Source organism: Trichomycterus rosablanca, chromosome 21 (genome assembly GCF_030014385.1).
Source record: "Trichomycterus rosablanca isolate fTriRos1 chromosome 21, fTriRos1.hap1, whole genome shotgun sequence".
NCBI lineage: Eukaryota > Metazoa > Chordata > Actinopteri > Siluriformes > Trichomycteridae > Trichomycterus > Trichomycterus rosablanca.
In genome coordinates this window covers 10,029,366-10,045,688 of record NC_086008.1, presented here as the reverse complement: position 1 = coordinate 10,045,688, position 16,323 = coordinate 10,029,366, and the positions used below count along the sequence as shown (strand labels likewise).

The following is a 16,323-nucleotide window of genomic DNA, read 5'->3' as shown; positions in this document are numbered from 1 at the left end:
CAGCCAAGCGCATTACTGATGGTATGTGCATGTATATTAATAGGTCAGCACTGCGACACTGTGTTTGATGGCTGTAAGGGGAAGCCGTGCAGAAATGGAGGGACCTGCGCCGTAGCCAGTAACACTCCTCATGGATTCATTTGTAAATGTCCTCCGGTAAGTAGTCAAGTAATTTTCATTCTAATTGGAAGAAATATCTTGGAAGAAAGTCTTAGTAGTGCAGCAAGTTGTGTGGGTGCTGCATAGCCATAGGTGCTGCAAGCCTGGGTTCAAACCTTACCTCTGGTGAATGGGAAGAGCTTTTTTTACTCAGTTCTTTTTAAAACATGCAAAAGGCCCCAAATTGCCCTAGGTATGGGTAAGTGAATGGTGTCTGATGGGGAAGATTGTACCCTACTTGTGCCCACTGTTTTTGATTGGCACAGGGTTGAAACGTTCAAATGTTATTGTTAATATTAGTTGGTGCGCTGTAACAGAGGAAGAAAAAATTGTAATAAATAAAATATAATGCATGTGTGGGTTCTCGAATGGCACAAATCTGGGTTCGAATCTCAGTGGTGCAATTGGCCAGCCAGGCGTCTACACAGACATGACTGGCTATGTCTGATTGGGATGGCCAAAGCACTGTGAAGGACTAGCCTCCTGTGCAGAATATTCCTGCTTTTTAGATATTGTCTCTTGGTAAAACTGGAGCTACAGCGACCCTGACCAGGATTAAAATGAAATTGTTAATGTATATTTGTATGCTTAAATCAGGATTTATTAAGACCGACTTTCAATTGTGATCAAAAACTATGCAAGAAATTAAGGTTCAAGTGCCTTGCTCAAGGTCCCAATAGTGGCAACTTGGCAGAAGTGGGGCTTTAACCAGCAACCATCTGATTAATAGTCCAGATTTTGTGAAATATTAAACACTATAAACCCTTCTCTCTATTTTTAGGGCTTTACTGGGTCCTCCTGTGAGTATGACGCTCAATCCTGCGGCAACCTCCACTGTCGTAACGGCGGCACCTGCATCTCAGGCCCCAAGACCCTGCGTTGTCTATGCCCACCAGGCTTCTCAGGCCCAGAGTGCCAACACACATCCGAAGGACCATGCGTCTCCAAGCCCTGCTACAACGGTGGCACTTGCAAACCCAGCTCAGAGGCTCCTTACTATAATTGTTTGTGCCCATCTGAGTTCAACGGCGTGCTGTGCCACATCCTGGATTACAGCTTTTCTGGAGGTCTTGGTCGAGACATCACACCGCCGCCCGAGGTGGTGACCAGCTGCAAGGTGCCGGAGTGTGCGGCCAAGAAGGGCGACAAGTTTTGCGATGCTGCATGCAACACCTATGCGTGTGACTGGGATGGAGGTGACTGCTCGTTAAACTTCCATGATCCGTGGAAGAACTGCTCAGCCGCACTGCAGTGCTGGCGCTACTTTAATAACGGACACTGTGACCAGCAGTGCCACAACGCCGGCTGCCTGTACGATGGGTTCGACTGCCAGACGAGTGGTGGCGAGTGCAAGTAAGTTCCAGGATTCTGCATGATGGGCTTAGTTTATCTAATATGTTTATTTCATTGTTAAAAATTAATTATGAGGCTGTAGGTGCTCAGATGACACAGTGTTTTAGGTTCGAATCTCATCAGTGCTACCGGCCAGGGTGTTTACACAGACGTTATTGTCTATGACTGGGGGTGGCCAGTACTGGTAGTCAGTGCTGGTACATCCTAACCCTTTATCTGCTGTGTCTTCCAGCCCACTGTACGATCAGTATTGTAAGGACCACTACGCAGATGGACACTGTGATCAGGGCTGCAACAATGCAGAGTGCGAGTGGGACGGCTTGGACTGCTCCGAAAACGTTCCAGAAAAGCGGGCAGAAGGTCACCTAGTGCTAGTGGTGCAAGTGCCACCCGAGCAGCTGCGCAACAACTCCTCAGCATTCCTGCGAGAACTCAGCCGTGTGCTCCACACCAATGTGGTGTTCAGGGTGGATGCTAACGGGGAGCTTATGATCTACCCGTACTACGGTAGTGCGCATGAGCTCAAGAAGCATGGCATCAAGCGCTCGCTGGATGCTTGGCCTGACGTCTATGGCTCAGGACACAACGACCAGGACAGCATGCAGGTCAAAGGGTGAGTAAGAAGCATCATAATAGGCATGTTATGGAATGGTGCAGAGGTAAATTACGCTAGCCCACTACAGCTTGGATCTAGGGTTTGAATCCCCAGCAGTGACACTGAACCCTCACCATATTAGAATAAATACAAGTGAGATAGAAATAGGCTTACTATTTGATGTAGTCCTCTAAGAGGTGTTTCAATCCACCACTATTCTTTCCTTATTTGTTTTTTAGCTACTCTCCGTAACTACTACTAGGTAGGGCCTTATGTATAAGTGTAAACCAAAGCCAAAAAACGAATAATGTCATTTTCTCTATCCAGCTCGTTGGTGTATCTTGAGATCGACAACCGGCAGTGCTACCAACAGTCCACTGAGTGCTTCCAAAGTGCTACAGATGTTGCTGCCTTCCTGGGAGCCCTCGCCTCCAGCGGCAATCTCAACATGCCCTACATTAAGGCCGTCAGCAGTAAGTGCGAAACTCTTTATGCCTGACACGGAAGCTTCATGTGCCTGGTATCCATAAATAAATTCCCTGTTAATCGAGACCTACTCTACTAAAGTAAATAAGCGTATTCTGTCAGCGTTCACTCCAGACTCAACCTTTAACGTTTCCCCCATGCGCTAACACACAGCACACGGCAGGGATTATACGGATAGCTTTGAAGTTTCTGGGTTTTTGTACTCAAACATAAGAGCAAATGTAATTATCAGCAGATAAACCGAACAATCAATCACAGTCTGTGTACAAATCTACCTGCTTCAGGCACCAGAATGGTTAATTGCTGTAAATCAACTTCACCTTTGCTAGATTATGTCATCCCTCACACACACACACACTCAGATGCAGACCTCAGCATGGCCCTGAAGTGGGCTGCTGCAACCTTCACCCTTCTGAATGTAACACCAGGACTTAGCGCATCTCCAAGGGTTTAGGTGAGGAGAGTTTATCATTTCAGAATCTTTAGCGCAGACAGTGAGAGAGGCAGAGAAAAAAGAGAAGTGGAGGAAAATTGATCGGGAGTGTGCTAGAAGTTGGGAGTCTTTGTTATCTTGAAAATCCTAATAAATCCTTCGTCTTTACAGCTTAAAGCGTGCGCAGTAATTTGAAGTTCATTAATCCCTCCCTTTTTTCCCCCTTAAAGAAGAAGTGGTAAAGTTGTCTCCTGGTACCCTGGGCTGACGAGACGTGAGAGGAGGTGTTCTTTCTCTCTTTTTATTCCCCCTAACTCGCCTATTTGCCAGCACTACTTTTCCGATGCAGAAATGGTTAACGGTTTGGATTTCTTTCTGAATGGCACACGCACGGTTCACAGGTGTGTGCCGAAACCGTGCACATTCCGACGCACTGCTAGCCCAGCAGCTTGTGGATTGTTTGTATACAAGGCACTGAAGGTATCGCTGATAGTTCTGGCCCATCAGTGATGCTGTTCTTTTTTTCAGCCGAAAGCGAAGAGCCGCCGCCTTCGGAGCTCTACCCGGTGTACGTCGTGCTGGCCGGCTTGGCGCTGCTGGCCTTTGTGGCCGTGGGCATGGTGGCTTCTCGTAAACGACGGCGCGAACACGGTCAGCTCTGGTTCCCTGAGGGCTTCAAGACCAGCGAGCCAAGCAAGAAGAAGAGAAGGGAGCCTGTCGGGGAGGACTCTGTCGGCTTGAAGTGAGTGCGCTGGTTATTCGTGTACAGTTTTGGGGGGTTTTTTAACAAATGTAATGTGACATAAAGAAACATTGGGAGAACAAATGTTGACAATGTGTGGGGTGTCAGAATAAAAAAAGGCAGTGGTTTTATTTACTGGCCTGACAAGACAGGTAGCAGAATTTATTATTTTGTGTGTGAAAAGGGACTAGAGATGCTCTGGGGTTGGAAACCATGCTCAATGTCCTGATAGATATTTTTTGTCATTCAGGCCACTGAAGAACTCGGATATTTCACTAATGGACGATAACCAGAATGAGTGGGGAGATGATGAGCCAGTGGACACCAAGCGCTTCAGGGTAAGTCAAAAAAGAATTGTTTTATATAATTTATAACATATAAAATTGAGAGTTTGAGGTAATTCATTATTATTTAATGCATTTTGGTGATCTTGTTTGGTGTACTACTTTAGAAAGAATTGTATTAGTATTTTTAATGTTATTATATTATTATTATTATATTTGCCAATATTTAAAGATGCTGTATTCATTCGGATTAATATGAATAACCTTGACAATATCCAGTATCTAATAAATAATTCTGTCAAAAATAACATTTGCTGTATGTGCTTAACATCTGCATCTGTTCATGTATCAGTTTGACGAGCAGGCGATGTTAAATCTGGATGACCAGCAGGACCATCGGCAGTGGACTCAGCAGCACCTGGATGCAGCCGACCTGCGAATCCCTTCCATAGCCCCAACACCTCCGCAAGGCGAGAGTGAAAACGACTGCATGGACGTCAATGTCCGAGGGCCAGGTAAGACACTGCTTCAATAAAAAAGATTATTTTATTTGGCATTAGGTAGGAGAATAAGCTATTAATGAGATGCTCGTCTCTGAACAGATCAAAGTCTCAGTTCCTAAACTGGCTATTAATATAATAATATGATAGTTTTCCATGCAGCTTTTGTGAGACCCCACAATACCGTACACTTCTAATACAGTTGCAGTTTGCATCCAGAGCTGCGCATCTGCTGTGCATCTTTTCATTTGAATCTTATTTGTGAATGAATACAATTGTTATCAATTTTAGCTGATCAGAATTTATCATTTATATTTGCACAGATTTTTTTTTCCAAATGTGTCCATGTATTTGTGAACCCTTTTTCTTAATTCCTTAATTGCTCATGCTAAATAGTTTCTGATCTGAAGACAAAATGGAATATCAGATGTAATGTAGTACAAATGATTTCATTACTCTTTAATATATTTAAGGAACAGTCATTCACAAATGGGAACATGTACTATAGATGAGCAATGTTTCGTTCTGACATCTTAAAGAAAGAGTTAGTTTGTGGATTGAGTGGATGGTATGAAAATGTATGCAGCTTCTTAGTCACTGCAGTGAAGGAAGCTGCTGATGAAAGTGGTGTGGGTGTAGATTACAGTGCTTTTCTGTCATTCTGAAATTTAAGGTGGGACATTGTGGTGTTTATAATGAACAAGTAGAACACATTTGATTCTTTGCTGATGTTATTGATGCTATTTTGTCAACATGTTTACTAGGCATTGCAGTCTTTTAACCGAACAGGCACTAATGTCCACAGACATACTTAAAAGTAAAAAGCCTTCTCAAAAGAGGCTGTGTTCCTTGAGGTCACTCATGGTCAGGTGTCTGAATAATATATATTGATATATATATATATATATATATATATATATATATATATATATATATATATATATATATATATATATATATATATATATATATATATATACATATATATATATATATATATATATATATATATATATATATATATATATATATATATATATATATATATATATATATATACATGAATTGTAGAGTCAAAAAATATATTATAGCAGAATATTTTTATGAATAAATGTGATGTACCAATACATGCAAAATATATTTACATTTTCTGTATTTAGCAGACGCTTTTATCCGAAGCGACATACAGTACTGTGACAGTATATTGTCCAAGCAATTGATGCTCAAGGGCCCAACAGTGGCAACCTAGCAGTAGTGGGACCTGAACCAGTGACCTCTTGATTACTAACCCAGTTCCTTAACCGCTAGGCTACAACTGCCCATAATATGCAAATATGCACACTATATGCGATTAGACAACAGTGTAATAATTTAAACAGACCTAGATTAAAGTTCAGGTCACACCTCATCCAAGATGCCACTGTACATTTACATTTTCAGCATTTAGCAGACGCTCTTATCCAGAGCGACTTACAGAAGTGCTTCTATAGTGAACATTTCATTTCTCAAGTTTAGGTAAACAGTCGAAGAACACAAATCTGCTAAAACCTGTTAGAACCAAAGTGCCTTTTTTTTTTTTTTTTTTTTTGGAAATGGAAAAGAATGGAACAAAATGTTAGTAAATACGTACAAGTCAGCCTAAGTGATTAGTAAAAAGGTGGGTTTTTAATCGTTTTTTAAAGACAGCAAGAGACTCAGATGTTCGGACAGACAGAGGAAGTTCATTCCACCACTTCGGCGCTAGAACAGAGAACAGCCTTGATGCTTGTCTTCCATGAGTCCTGGGTGGAGAATCAAGTCGAGCGAGACTAGAGGCTCGGAGGTTGCGTGGTACAGAGCGGGGTTTGATTAGGCCACGAAGGTAGCTTGGGGCTGGTCCATTTTTGGCTTTGTAGGCGAGCATCAGTGTTTTAAACTGAATGCGTGCAGCTACAGGAAGCCAGTGAAGAGAACGCAGCAGTGGGGTGATGTGGCAGTGTTTGGGCTGGTTAAAAACCAGACGTGCAGCTGCATTTTGAATGAGCTGTAAGGGTTTAATAGTGGACATGGGCGCTCCAGCCAGAAGGGAGTTGCAGTAGTCCAACCGTGAGTCCAACTGTAGGGACCTTAAGCAAAGCTTTTAATCCCGAATTGTCTGGATTGGATCATGTCTCCATTGTAAAACATGTCTCCTAAATGCCTTAATAAAATGTAAGGTACATTTTCTGAGAAGCACCCACAACCAAAATAAAATAAGCTAAGTTAGCAGCCATCATACAAGCCAAAATGACATTCTTAATCATAACCATTTTTTAAAGAAAAATAAGTTTTTTTATTTGCATCAGGATTTACTTTATTAGTATGCATTGTAAGGGAAATTATTGTCCATGTCTCAAACTTGTCTTGTACTCTTAATTGATTCTTGTGTTAACATTTGTGTTACTGATGACTGAACCCAGAACAGTCAGCTAGACGTTTCTCTCTAATTATCTAATATTTTTTTATATCTATCAGTATGTGAAGACAGTTTCGCTAAAGCGTTGTTTAAAAATCGATTAGAACAGCTTTAATATACAGGGTCCTGTGGGACCAGAGATCAACTTCAAAGACTCTGACTGAAAGCTCTAAACCTTAGGGAGTGTGCCCATTTTCCCCTAAGCTTAACAATCACCCCTCCCCAATGATATCCTGACTTTTATATGTTTTGAATAAACTGACATTTTATCAGGTGTACAACCTTTTTTTTAAATAACTACTCGTAGTATTGACGAATGTAAAAAATAGAGAATGATGTGCTTCTTGTAAGTATTTCTACGCAACTCTTTGAATCAATGTGCTGCAATCGACCAAATCGGGCTAGATCTGGGAATAGCTGTTCTTTTGAAGAAAAGAAGACCCTGTCAAAGACCTCTGTGTCAAGCCTCTTCTCAGAGATGATAATTCTCGCTTATACCAGCCATGAAGATTTCAAAAGCCCGGCCCGTTCCCTTAAGCTCGGCAGGAAAAAACCTAGTGCTTGATCAGAATCCGTTATTGAAGAGATCTAGGAGTGATTGGTGGAGGTAAAAAAAAGAACAAATCCGCTTTCAATTTGTTTGTTACTTTGTAATAATCTTTCAGGCACTTTGAAGATTGATAGAAGTGAGCAGTTCGTGCCTTTATAATGGCTCGTTTAGCTCCTATATAGCCGAGCACATAGAGGAAATCTTTAAAAACTTTCTTTCTTGGACTGACTTTGGTTTGATCTATCATTGGTCAATTTGTTTATGCTCTGACTGAAATACTAAGTCATAGTTTTCTTCCCACTCTCTTCTGCAGATGGCTTCACTCCGTTAATGATCGCCTCCTGTAGTGGGGGTGGCCTTGAAACCGGTAACAGCGAGGAAGAGGAGGACGCTTCCGCCAACGTCATTAATGACTTTATCTACCAGGGCGCCAACCTGCACAATCAGACGGACCGTACGGGTGAGACCGCGTTACACCTTGCTGCCCGCTATGCCCGATCTGATGCTGCCAAGAGGCTCCTGGAAGCCAGCGCAGATGCCAACATCCAAGATAACATGGGCCGAACACCTTTACATGCGGCTGTGGCTTCAGATGCTCAAGGGGTCTTCCAGGTGAGTTATCTTATTAAACACTGAGCAAATTCATTGGGTGAGAGCTCATCTGGTTTGTAGATGATTAAGCAACACCAGTCGCTTAAGTCTTCTAATTTAAAAAAAAATAAACTCTTGTTTTAGATTTTGATACGGAACCGCGCCACGGACTTGGATGCACGCATGCATGACGGAACCACTCCCCTAATCCTGGCAGCTAGGCTGGCCGTAGAAGGCATGGTGGAGGAGCTCATTAACTGCCACGCCGATGTTAATGCCATTGATGACTTTGGTAAGAAAGGACTGCTCTGATTACTCAGAATAACAGTGTTTTCAGTGTTTTGCCAGCTTATTGAGGACGATGTTGTAGTTTTTATTATTTATCATTTATAATATGTTATGCGTATTGTATTATCTTTGTGCTGTAGGGAAGTCCGCTCTGCACTGGGCTGCTGCTGTGAACAATGTGGATGCAGCTGTGGTACTGCTTAAGAATGGAGCCAATAAGGACATGCAGAACAACAAGGTAAAGCATTACTATTTACCAAAATAATGTAAAAGTTACTCAGCAGGGTTAAAGCATGATAGCATTTACTGATCTTAGTGCTGGAATCAGGCTGACATTGGTTATAAATTACTTAGTAGGTTGTGTTAGATCTGACTCGGGTGGCACGGTGGGTAGCAAAAAGGTCCTGGGTTTGATTCTCAGGTGGAGCGGTCAGGGTCCTTTCTGTGTGGAGTTTGCATGTTCTCCCTGTGTCCGTGTGAGGATTTTCTTTCTGACCCTAATGAAGAGAGCACAGTTCCATGTACGTTTAAACAGGTGCAGTCAAACTAGCCCTGTTTATTTGGGCACAGAAGACAGCAGGCGAAGTCAATCATAATCAATAACAAGAAATATATGTCTCTATATTTTAAAGTAAAATACAAATATTACAAAGGCATGTAATATTTGTACTGAGAAATGAGAGCGTACTGACCATCCCCCTCCAGATATAGCCAATCATCTGTGTAAATGCCCAACAGGTTGATTTTTGGCCACTCAAATGAAGTAATTAATGCCCAACAGGTTGATTTTTGGCCACTCAAATGAATTAATTAATGCCCAACAGGTTGATTTTTGGCCACTCAAATGAATTAATTAGCTGGCAGTATAAAATCTAACATTGTTTTCATAATAAATACCTCTTGTATTTCAGGAGGAGACGCCTCTATTCCTGGCTGCACGAGAAGGTAGCTACGAGACAGCCAAAGTACTACTGGATCACTTTGCCAACCGTGAAATTACCGACCACATGGATCGCCTGCCACGTGACATTGCCCAGGAGCGCATGCACCATGACATTGTGCGCCTGATGGATGAGTACAACCTAGTGCGGAGTCCGCCCATGCCGGGCTCCGCCATGAGTTCTACCCTCTCACCTCCCCTGTGCTCACCCAATGGCTACTTGGGCAACATGAAGCCCTCCATCCAGAACAAGAAACCCAGAAAGCCCGGTACCAAGGGTATTGGCTGTAAGGACGCTAAAGACCTGAAGACCAAAAAGAAGAAACCCCAGGATGGAAAAGGGAGCTTGTTAGACAGCTCAGCCGTTCTGTCCCCTGTGGATTCCCTCGAGTCTCCCCGGGGTTACATTTCTGATGTAGCCTCACCACCCTTGATGCCTTCACCCTACCAGCAGTCACCATCCGTAACCCTCAACCACCTGCAGGGTGTCCCTGATGCCCATGTTGGTGTCAACCACTTGGGCTTGGCTGGCAAGCAGGAGCTGGCACACTTGCAGTTTGATCCCTTGCCGCCACGTCTCACCCACTTGCCAGTGGCCGGATCGAATGGGTCAACAGGCATGAATGACTGGCTGAGCAGGATGCACAGTGGCATGGGCCAGCAGGGTCAATTCGGGGTCATGAGGAGCATCCAGGGCCAGGGAGGTATGTGCCAATCCAACCAGCACAATATGATGCCCGCGCTGCACAATGGTGTACCTGCAAGCACACTGTCACAGATGATAAACTACCAGAATCTGGCCAACGCCCACCTCACGGCACAGCAGCACATCCTTCAAACGCAGCAAATGCAACCCAACCTACAGCAGCAGCCACCCAGCATCCAGCTGCAGCACCAGAACTCGAACCCTAACCAGAACCTGAACGGTGGCCAGAACTTCATCAGTACTGAGCAGCAACAAAGCACGGCGAGCGGCGTGTCCATACATACCATCCTCCCCCAGGAGACGCAGGTTCTCAATCCTCAGACGCTGGGGCCCGGCATGGCCAGCACGCAGTTCCTCACACCCCCATCACAGCACAGCTACTCGGGCACAATTGACACCAACACGCCAAACCACCAGCTTCAAGTCCCCGATCACCCTTTCCTTACGCCATCCCCGGGCTCACCCGATCAGTGGTCCAGCTCGTCGCCCCACTCGAATATGTCCGACTGGTCTGAAGGCATCTCCAGTCCTCCCACGAGTATGCACTCCCAAATCACACACATTCCTGAGCAGTTTAAGTGAACCAGAACCCAGGACTGGTCTGTTTTGTGAGAGCACACTTTGTATAGTAGAAAACATGTTCAAATAAAAGCTCTTTTCTATGCCTTTGTACTAACCACATATTTTCCATTTTTTATTTATTAATGTCTTGTTATTTATACTTTTGTCACCAGCCTGAATTTGGAAGTGAAAGGCAATTCTGAGATGAAAAGAATATAAAAAAAAAAAAACAAGAAGTAGCTTGTTTGTTATATTTTTGTTTCCATTTCAATATACTGTGGATTCTGGCGTACACACTGGGTATTTATTGGTGATAAAAGTTGCCTGTATTTTTGTAGTCAATTCGCCTTCACTATTATTTTTACTTTTCTACGTTATTGTATAATTTTGTAAATCACATGTTTTGAGTAAGGGCATTTTATAGAGCACATTTTATAACGAAGTTTTCAGTATTACATTATATACGTAGATTTTGTTTCAGCAATCAACATAGCTTTTTATCCATTCCAACTGTAATAATAGATTTTCACATCTTCATTTGATTTGTTTTGAAATAAATCACATTAGAGATTGACCACTGAAATAGCATACAACAGATCTTACACTATGTATTGGAACTTGGTCATTTCTGTTTCATTATTTTAGATGTCATGTTTCTTTGTTTGTTCATGTAGTTCTCATGTGTGAGTATTTGTACAGTTGATTTTTATAAGAATTCCCTATGCTATTATATCCTTATGATATAATACCTGCGAAAGCAGTGTCTAAAATTCCACTGTCAGGGTGGGTGTGAAAGAAAGTGAGGAATGTAACTCCTTTATTAGGTGTTAATGCGTTTAATACAGGTTTTAAATACTCTGTATCTTTTCTCCCTTTCAACTTCTGAACTGGTCAAGTGGCCAGAAATGTATTTAGTCATGTGGAGAAGCTTAGCACACTGAGTCTGTCTTTGCTTCCTATATGGTGTGTAATGTTGAAGCCTATGGCTAATGTAAATACGTCTCGACATGGTTTATGTAAACAGGATTTTGTTTCAGAAATCTTAAGTCTTAAATGTGCTGTTTAAATTTGACTACTTGTTAATCAGTAGCTATTTGTTTTCTTTTATAGAAAACACATTTTAGAGCCCATAAACGAAGTGTACAAGTGATTAGGTAACACTTTACATCCAATATAGATGATCATATAAATTAGATGCTTAAAAAGTTTATTTTAAAGACCAAATGGTTGGTATAGAATTGATGAATTGGTTTTATATAAAAAGTTGTTAATGTGATATTATTAGAATTTCCATTGTGAGCCCCTAAATGATTTAACAACTGCATTAAATGTAATATCTGTACAAAAATACCTATCAGACAACTCAATTAACATAAAGTATATTTTTGTCCGTTCTACTGTCAATCTGTAAATGTACTTAAATAATAAAAAATGCAAATGTGTATCTGGTTTCAAAGTCTCCAGTCATTCATATGGTTCTGCTCCTTTGCTTTATAATAATGTGCTTTTTTATGTCTGTTTCAATACGAACTCATTTACTCATACTGAAGTGTCACAGTTTATAATTTTATTTGCCCTCTCTTTTTAACCCATGGATTTTTTATTTAGATTAAGCCTAGATAAAAAAAAACGGTGTGTATTAAATCACTATTGAATACTTTTTTCAAAGTTACTTTTTACTTTCTAAACCCTGACACTACACATTTGTTAGAATTCCACTATATTAATAGTATTAGGTTAAGTAATAGTATTAAGTGATGTCCATTCGATTTTGACTCCTGGCCATAAATAGTGTTTTTTCATTTATTCCAACCAAACATAATTTTCTGATTGGACCAATTTTTAAGCCACATGCTAAACTGTTTCTCTGTAAGAGGCCAAAACAAAGTACATTTTTCTTTAAATATATGTACTTATGTGAACAGGGTCTCATAGCACTTGCATATTCTGCATGGTGGGAGAAAAAACACAGTAATTGTTGACAAGGTTTGACGAGGTAAGACCATGGTTTATATGACTCCAGCATTACCTGCTGCACCAACATGATACCCATCATCTCAGAAAAAGTTGTGTTGATGCACTTATGACTTTGGTCACTGCCTAAAATTTTGTTATGGACCATTAAGAGCTCTGTGATGGCTCCAACATTAGATGGCACCTAATGTTGACCACTATTTCCATCCTACAATACATTTATGCTTCCAGCAGTTACAGGCCAAGGGTAACACACATTTCAAACCAAACAGCACATAAAGTGACTCGAAACGCATTCTCATTCCGTTATACCACTGACTTCATCCGCCAAGTGTAAAAAAGGGTATTTTGTAGTGGTAAATACAGGGCCTGTATCGCAGATACCAATACTGATACTACTTATAAAAGCAGTTTGTTTACTTTCATGTAGGGGAGAGCAGTGTGTCATGATTTATGAGTAGGGCATTTATTACTATAATGAACGTCTGAGGTTTTTGTTCAGAAACAATTATATAATTAAAAAAAAACATAATGTATTTATTTTATTGTACTTTTCTGGAAATATCCCCACACAGCTCCTCTCTCTCAGCCTCTCTCTCTCTCTCTCTCACTGACTGCTACATGTGTCTGGTCTCTCAGGGCCGCTCAGTCACGTGACGGTACCACACCAAAACTCAGCAGAGCAGGAGGGGAGGAGCGAGGTGAGCATGTTCCTCTGGTGTTCACCTGATCGGTGTCCGGCTTTACTGTTTGGGGTTTTAGGTGGTGGAGTTATAGGAATTATATTAAGTGCACACGGTAAGATATAATTATCAGATTTATTCGAATCTCTCAAGTGGACTCATAGTGCCGGTAAAATACTTAAAAACGAGTCAAGTGCTGTAGTTTTGAAATGCGCATGCGCAGATATCTAAATTGCTGTCAGCCACTTGTGTGGAAAAACCGCACAATAAAATACTAATAGTATTTCATAAAAATAATTAAAAAATGAGATATTTTTCTTAATACATTCATCTTTTTTATTTTTATTTACAGTTAATAAAATAAATTTGTCACGCAAATATGACAGATTTGTTTATATAAATAAACATAAATATAATAAACAATAAGTGGAATGTTGTACACACGGCTGTTGTCCAAAAGATGGCGATATTAAGCAGCAGTGGTATTTTAGAGAAGCTTTACGTTTGGAAAAAGAATATATACTGTTTATATTTAAATGTATTTACCAACCGATTTAGGAACCTGACCTACGTTTTTTAGCGTAGTTCGAATTTGCGTAGGGTGCGCAAAGTGCGTTCGTACTTTACGTACATATAATTTACACTATCATTTCTATTAAAATCGCCCTATTTCAGTATGTGCCAAGTAAAGTATTCAAACAGTACTCCATTATTTCTTTCTCACTCACTGCTACACGTGTTCGGTCTCTCAGTGCTGCTCAGTCACGTGACGGTACTACAACAAAACACAGCAGAGCAGGAGGGGAGCATGGAAGAGCACATCATTCATTTCAATCCGTATTATAATATTGCTTATTTATAATTCAATGAAATAATTAATTGCAGTTCCATATATGAAAATAATACTTTGTACTCATTATTTATGACAGTTTTGATAATAAACGGAAATGTGACCAAATGAAGCGTTTTTCTGTCAGAATGTTTGTGGTGTTTCTGCGCCATCATGTGGATCTTTGCTGAGGTAACTTGTCAGGTTGCTATACTTCACAGATGTTACCCAGTTAATACTAGATTAAGTCGATTTATTACTAGGTAATGATACACTTTACCCACGATGCGATGTGATTCACGATACGATTTTTTTCCCCGATTTTTTTTAAAACTGCAATTGAAGACAAATTATGACAAAGTTTCCTTGTATTATTTCTCTTAAAAAATAAAATAAAATACTGTATTTGTGATTATCTTTTATTTATCTAAATAATGAATACCCTTTATTTCTGAGGTAGATACAAACTATGCAAAACAGTTTTGAATTAAGCCCAATTTGGCTGAAAAACCCTGAATTTGGCAACCAGGTGTATAGTGCCAGTGACGTCAACAAGACGAAGTATATAGCGCCAGTGCCCTCTTCTGTTTAAAGTGAATATCGATTCATTTTACAAACATTTTTGAATCGGTTATTAACTGTATTGTGGTGAATCGGTACATCCCCATTTATTACCATCTCTGATCGGTGTGTCTTTTGTAAAGCTTTGGTGAGTCGATTGATCACCTATTCTTTGATTGTGTCTATACCTTTTCCTTTTGGGTGGATGTGTTCTGGGATTTGGGTAAAAAAATTGGTAAATACATTCCAATTAATAGCCAATGTATTTTGTATATATTTGATAACCCTCTCTTTCAGTCAACTGGATCTTATATAATTAACCTAATCATATTACTAGCTAAATATTATATTCATAAAACTAAAAAAGTAAATTTCTTGAGCCCCTCTTTAAACAAAAAATTATGTTGATTGTTAACTGTCTTAAAGTACTTTAGATTTATATACAAATACCGCATTTCTAATGAGGGTTTATTTTATTGTCTTTTTTCATTTTTATATGTTATGCTGTTGGAACAAGATTCCTTAAATGATTTGTAATTTTTCTGGCTTTGTTTTTTTCTGTGATATTTTTTTTTATTGTTGTTGAACATTTACTGGTTATTGTTGTATTATTGTTAAAGCATATTTTTTGGTAATATGTTCATGTATACCAAGTGTACTGTTATGTGTACTGTATAATGTTTCTATAAATAAAAAAGTAAATAAACATTAAACAATGTGGCTGCACCGCAACAGTGTCTGTACAGGAGCTCAAATACTAAATACTAACAATTAAAAACCTTTCCATGTGGTGTTTTGAGCACTGAGGCATATCGAGTGTTTCACTGTCAAACTGAACGGTGAAGGTGAGCACAAGAAACTGGGTGGTTTTATACAAGCTGAACGTGTTTTTACTTGCACCTGTAAAGAACCGACTCTCCGCCATATATCAGCTCCAGCTGAATCAACTCGCATTTTACATTTTTAATTACATTTTTAACTACAGTTTCTGTTGTTTTACACAGGACCCTGAGGTCCTTCTGATGGAAACCTGTTTACCTGCCCGAGGTTAAGGAATGAAGTCGAGACTGCCGTGCCAACAATGCTGCTCTTGCCGGATGTGACGGGACCTGGCGTGTTTGCACCAAGAATGTCAAGAACTCACTACAGACTTTATTACAGACTGGACTGAATAATAACTCTATTATTATTTATTTATTTATTGCTAGTTATAACTTTTAGTTCATTTTAATTCTGTGTTTGTATGATTTGTGTAAATACTATTTATTTAAAGTATCCTCCAGACCACCCAAGAAGGATGGGTCACTGCTGAGTCTGGTTCCTCTCAAGGTTTCTTCCTGTAATTTTAAGGGAGTTTTTCCTTGCCACTGTCGCCCTCGGCTTGCTCAACAGGGGTTTTTGTATCTGTTGGTCCTGGATTTTGTAAAGTTGCTTTGAGAGAATGTCTATTGTAAAAAGCGCTATATAAATAAAGTTGACTTGACTTGACTTGAATTATGGGATAGATTATCGGACCGTAGTGTGATGTATGTGCATACTCAAAAATGTTACTTTTCGCATACTGTTTAATAAATACTATGTAAATGGACACACTACTCGCTCTCGTGTACGTAGTGCTGGTAAATTCGGTTTATTTTATGGACTCGGGTTAATC

The 16,323-nt window shown here is 40.2% G+C and overlaps 1 protein-coding gene across 1 annotated transcript in view; it reads left to right on the top strand.

The window, feature by feature from the left end:
- notch1b (notch receptor 1b) overlaps positions 1-12,064 on the top strand; it is a 55,126-nt gene extending 43,062 nt beyond the window's left edge. The window contains exons 24-34 of the mRNA XM_063018243.1: positions 44-156; positions 941-1,512; positions 1,745-2,125; positions 2,435-2,580; positions 3,555-3,768; positions 4,019-4,106; positions 4,405-4,567; positions 7,850-8,148; positions 8,272-8,419; positions 8,556-8,653; positions 9,327-12,064. Of these exons, the coding sequence (XP_062874313.1) occupies positions 44-156; positions 941-1,512; positions 1,745-2,125; positions 2,435-2,580; positions 3,555-3,768; positions 4,019-4,106; positions 4,405-4,567; positions 7,850-8,148; positions 8,272-8,419; positions 8,556-8,653; positions 9,327-10,643 (3,539 nt within the window). The 3' untranslated portion in view covers positions 10,644-12,064. The remainder of the gene's footprint in view (positions 1-43; positions 157-940; positions 1,513-1,744; positions 2,126-2,434; positions 2,581-3,554; positions 3,769-4,018; positions 4,107-4,404; positions 4,568-7,849; positions 8,149-8,271; positions 8,420-8,555; positions 8,654-9,326) is intronic.
- The last annotated feature ends 4,259 nt before the right edge of the window (positions 12,065-16,323 follow it).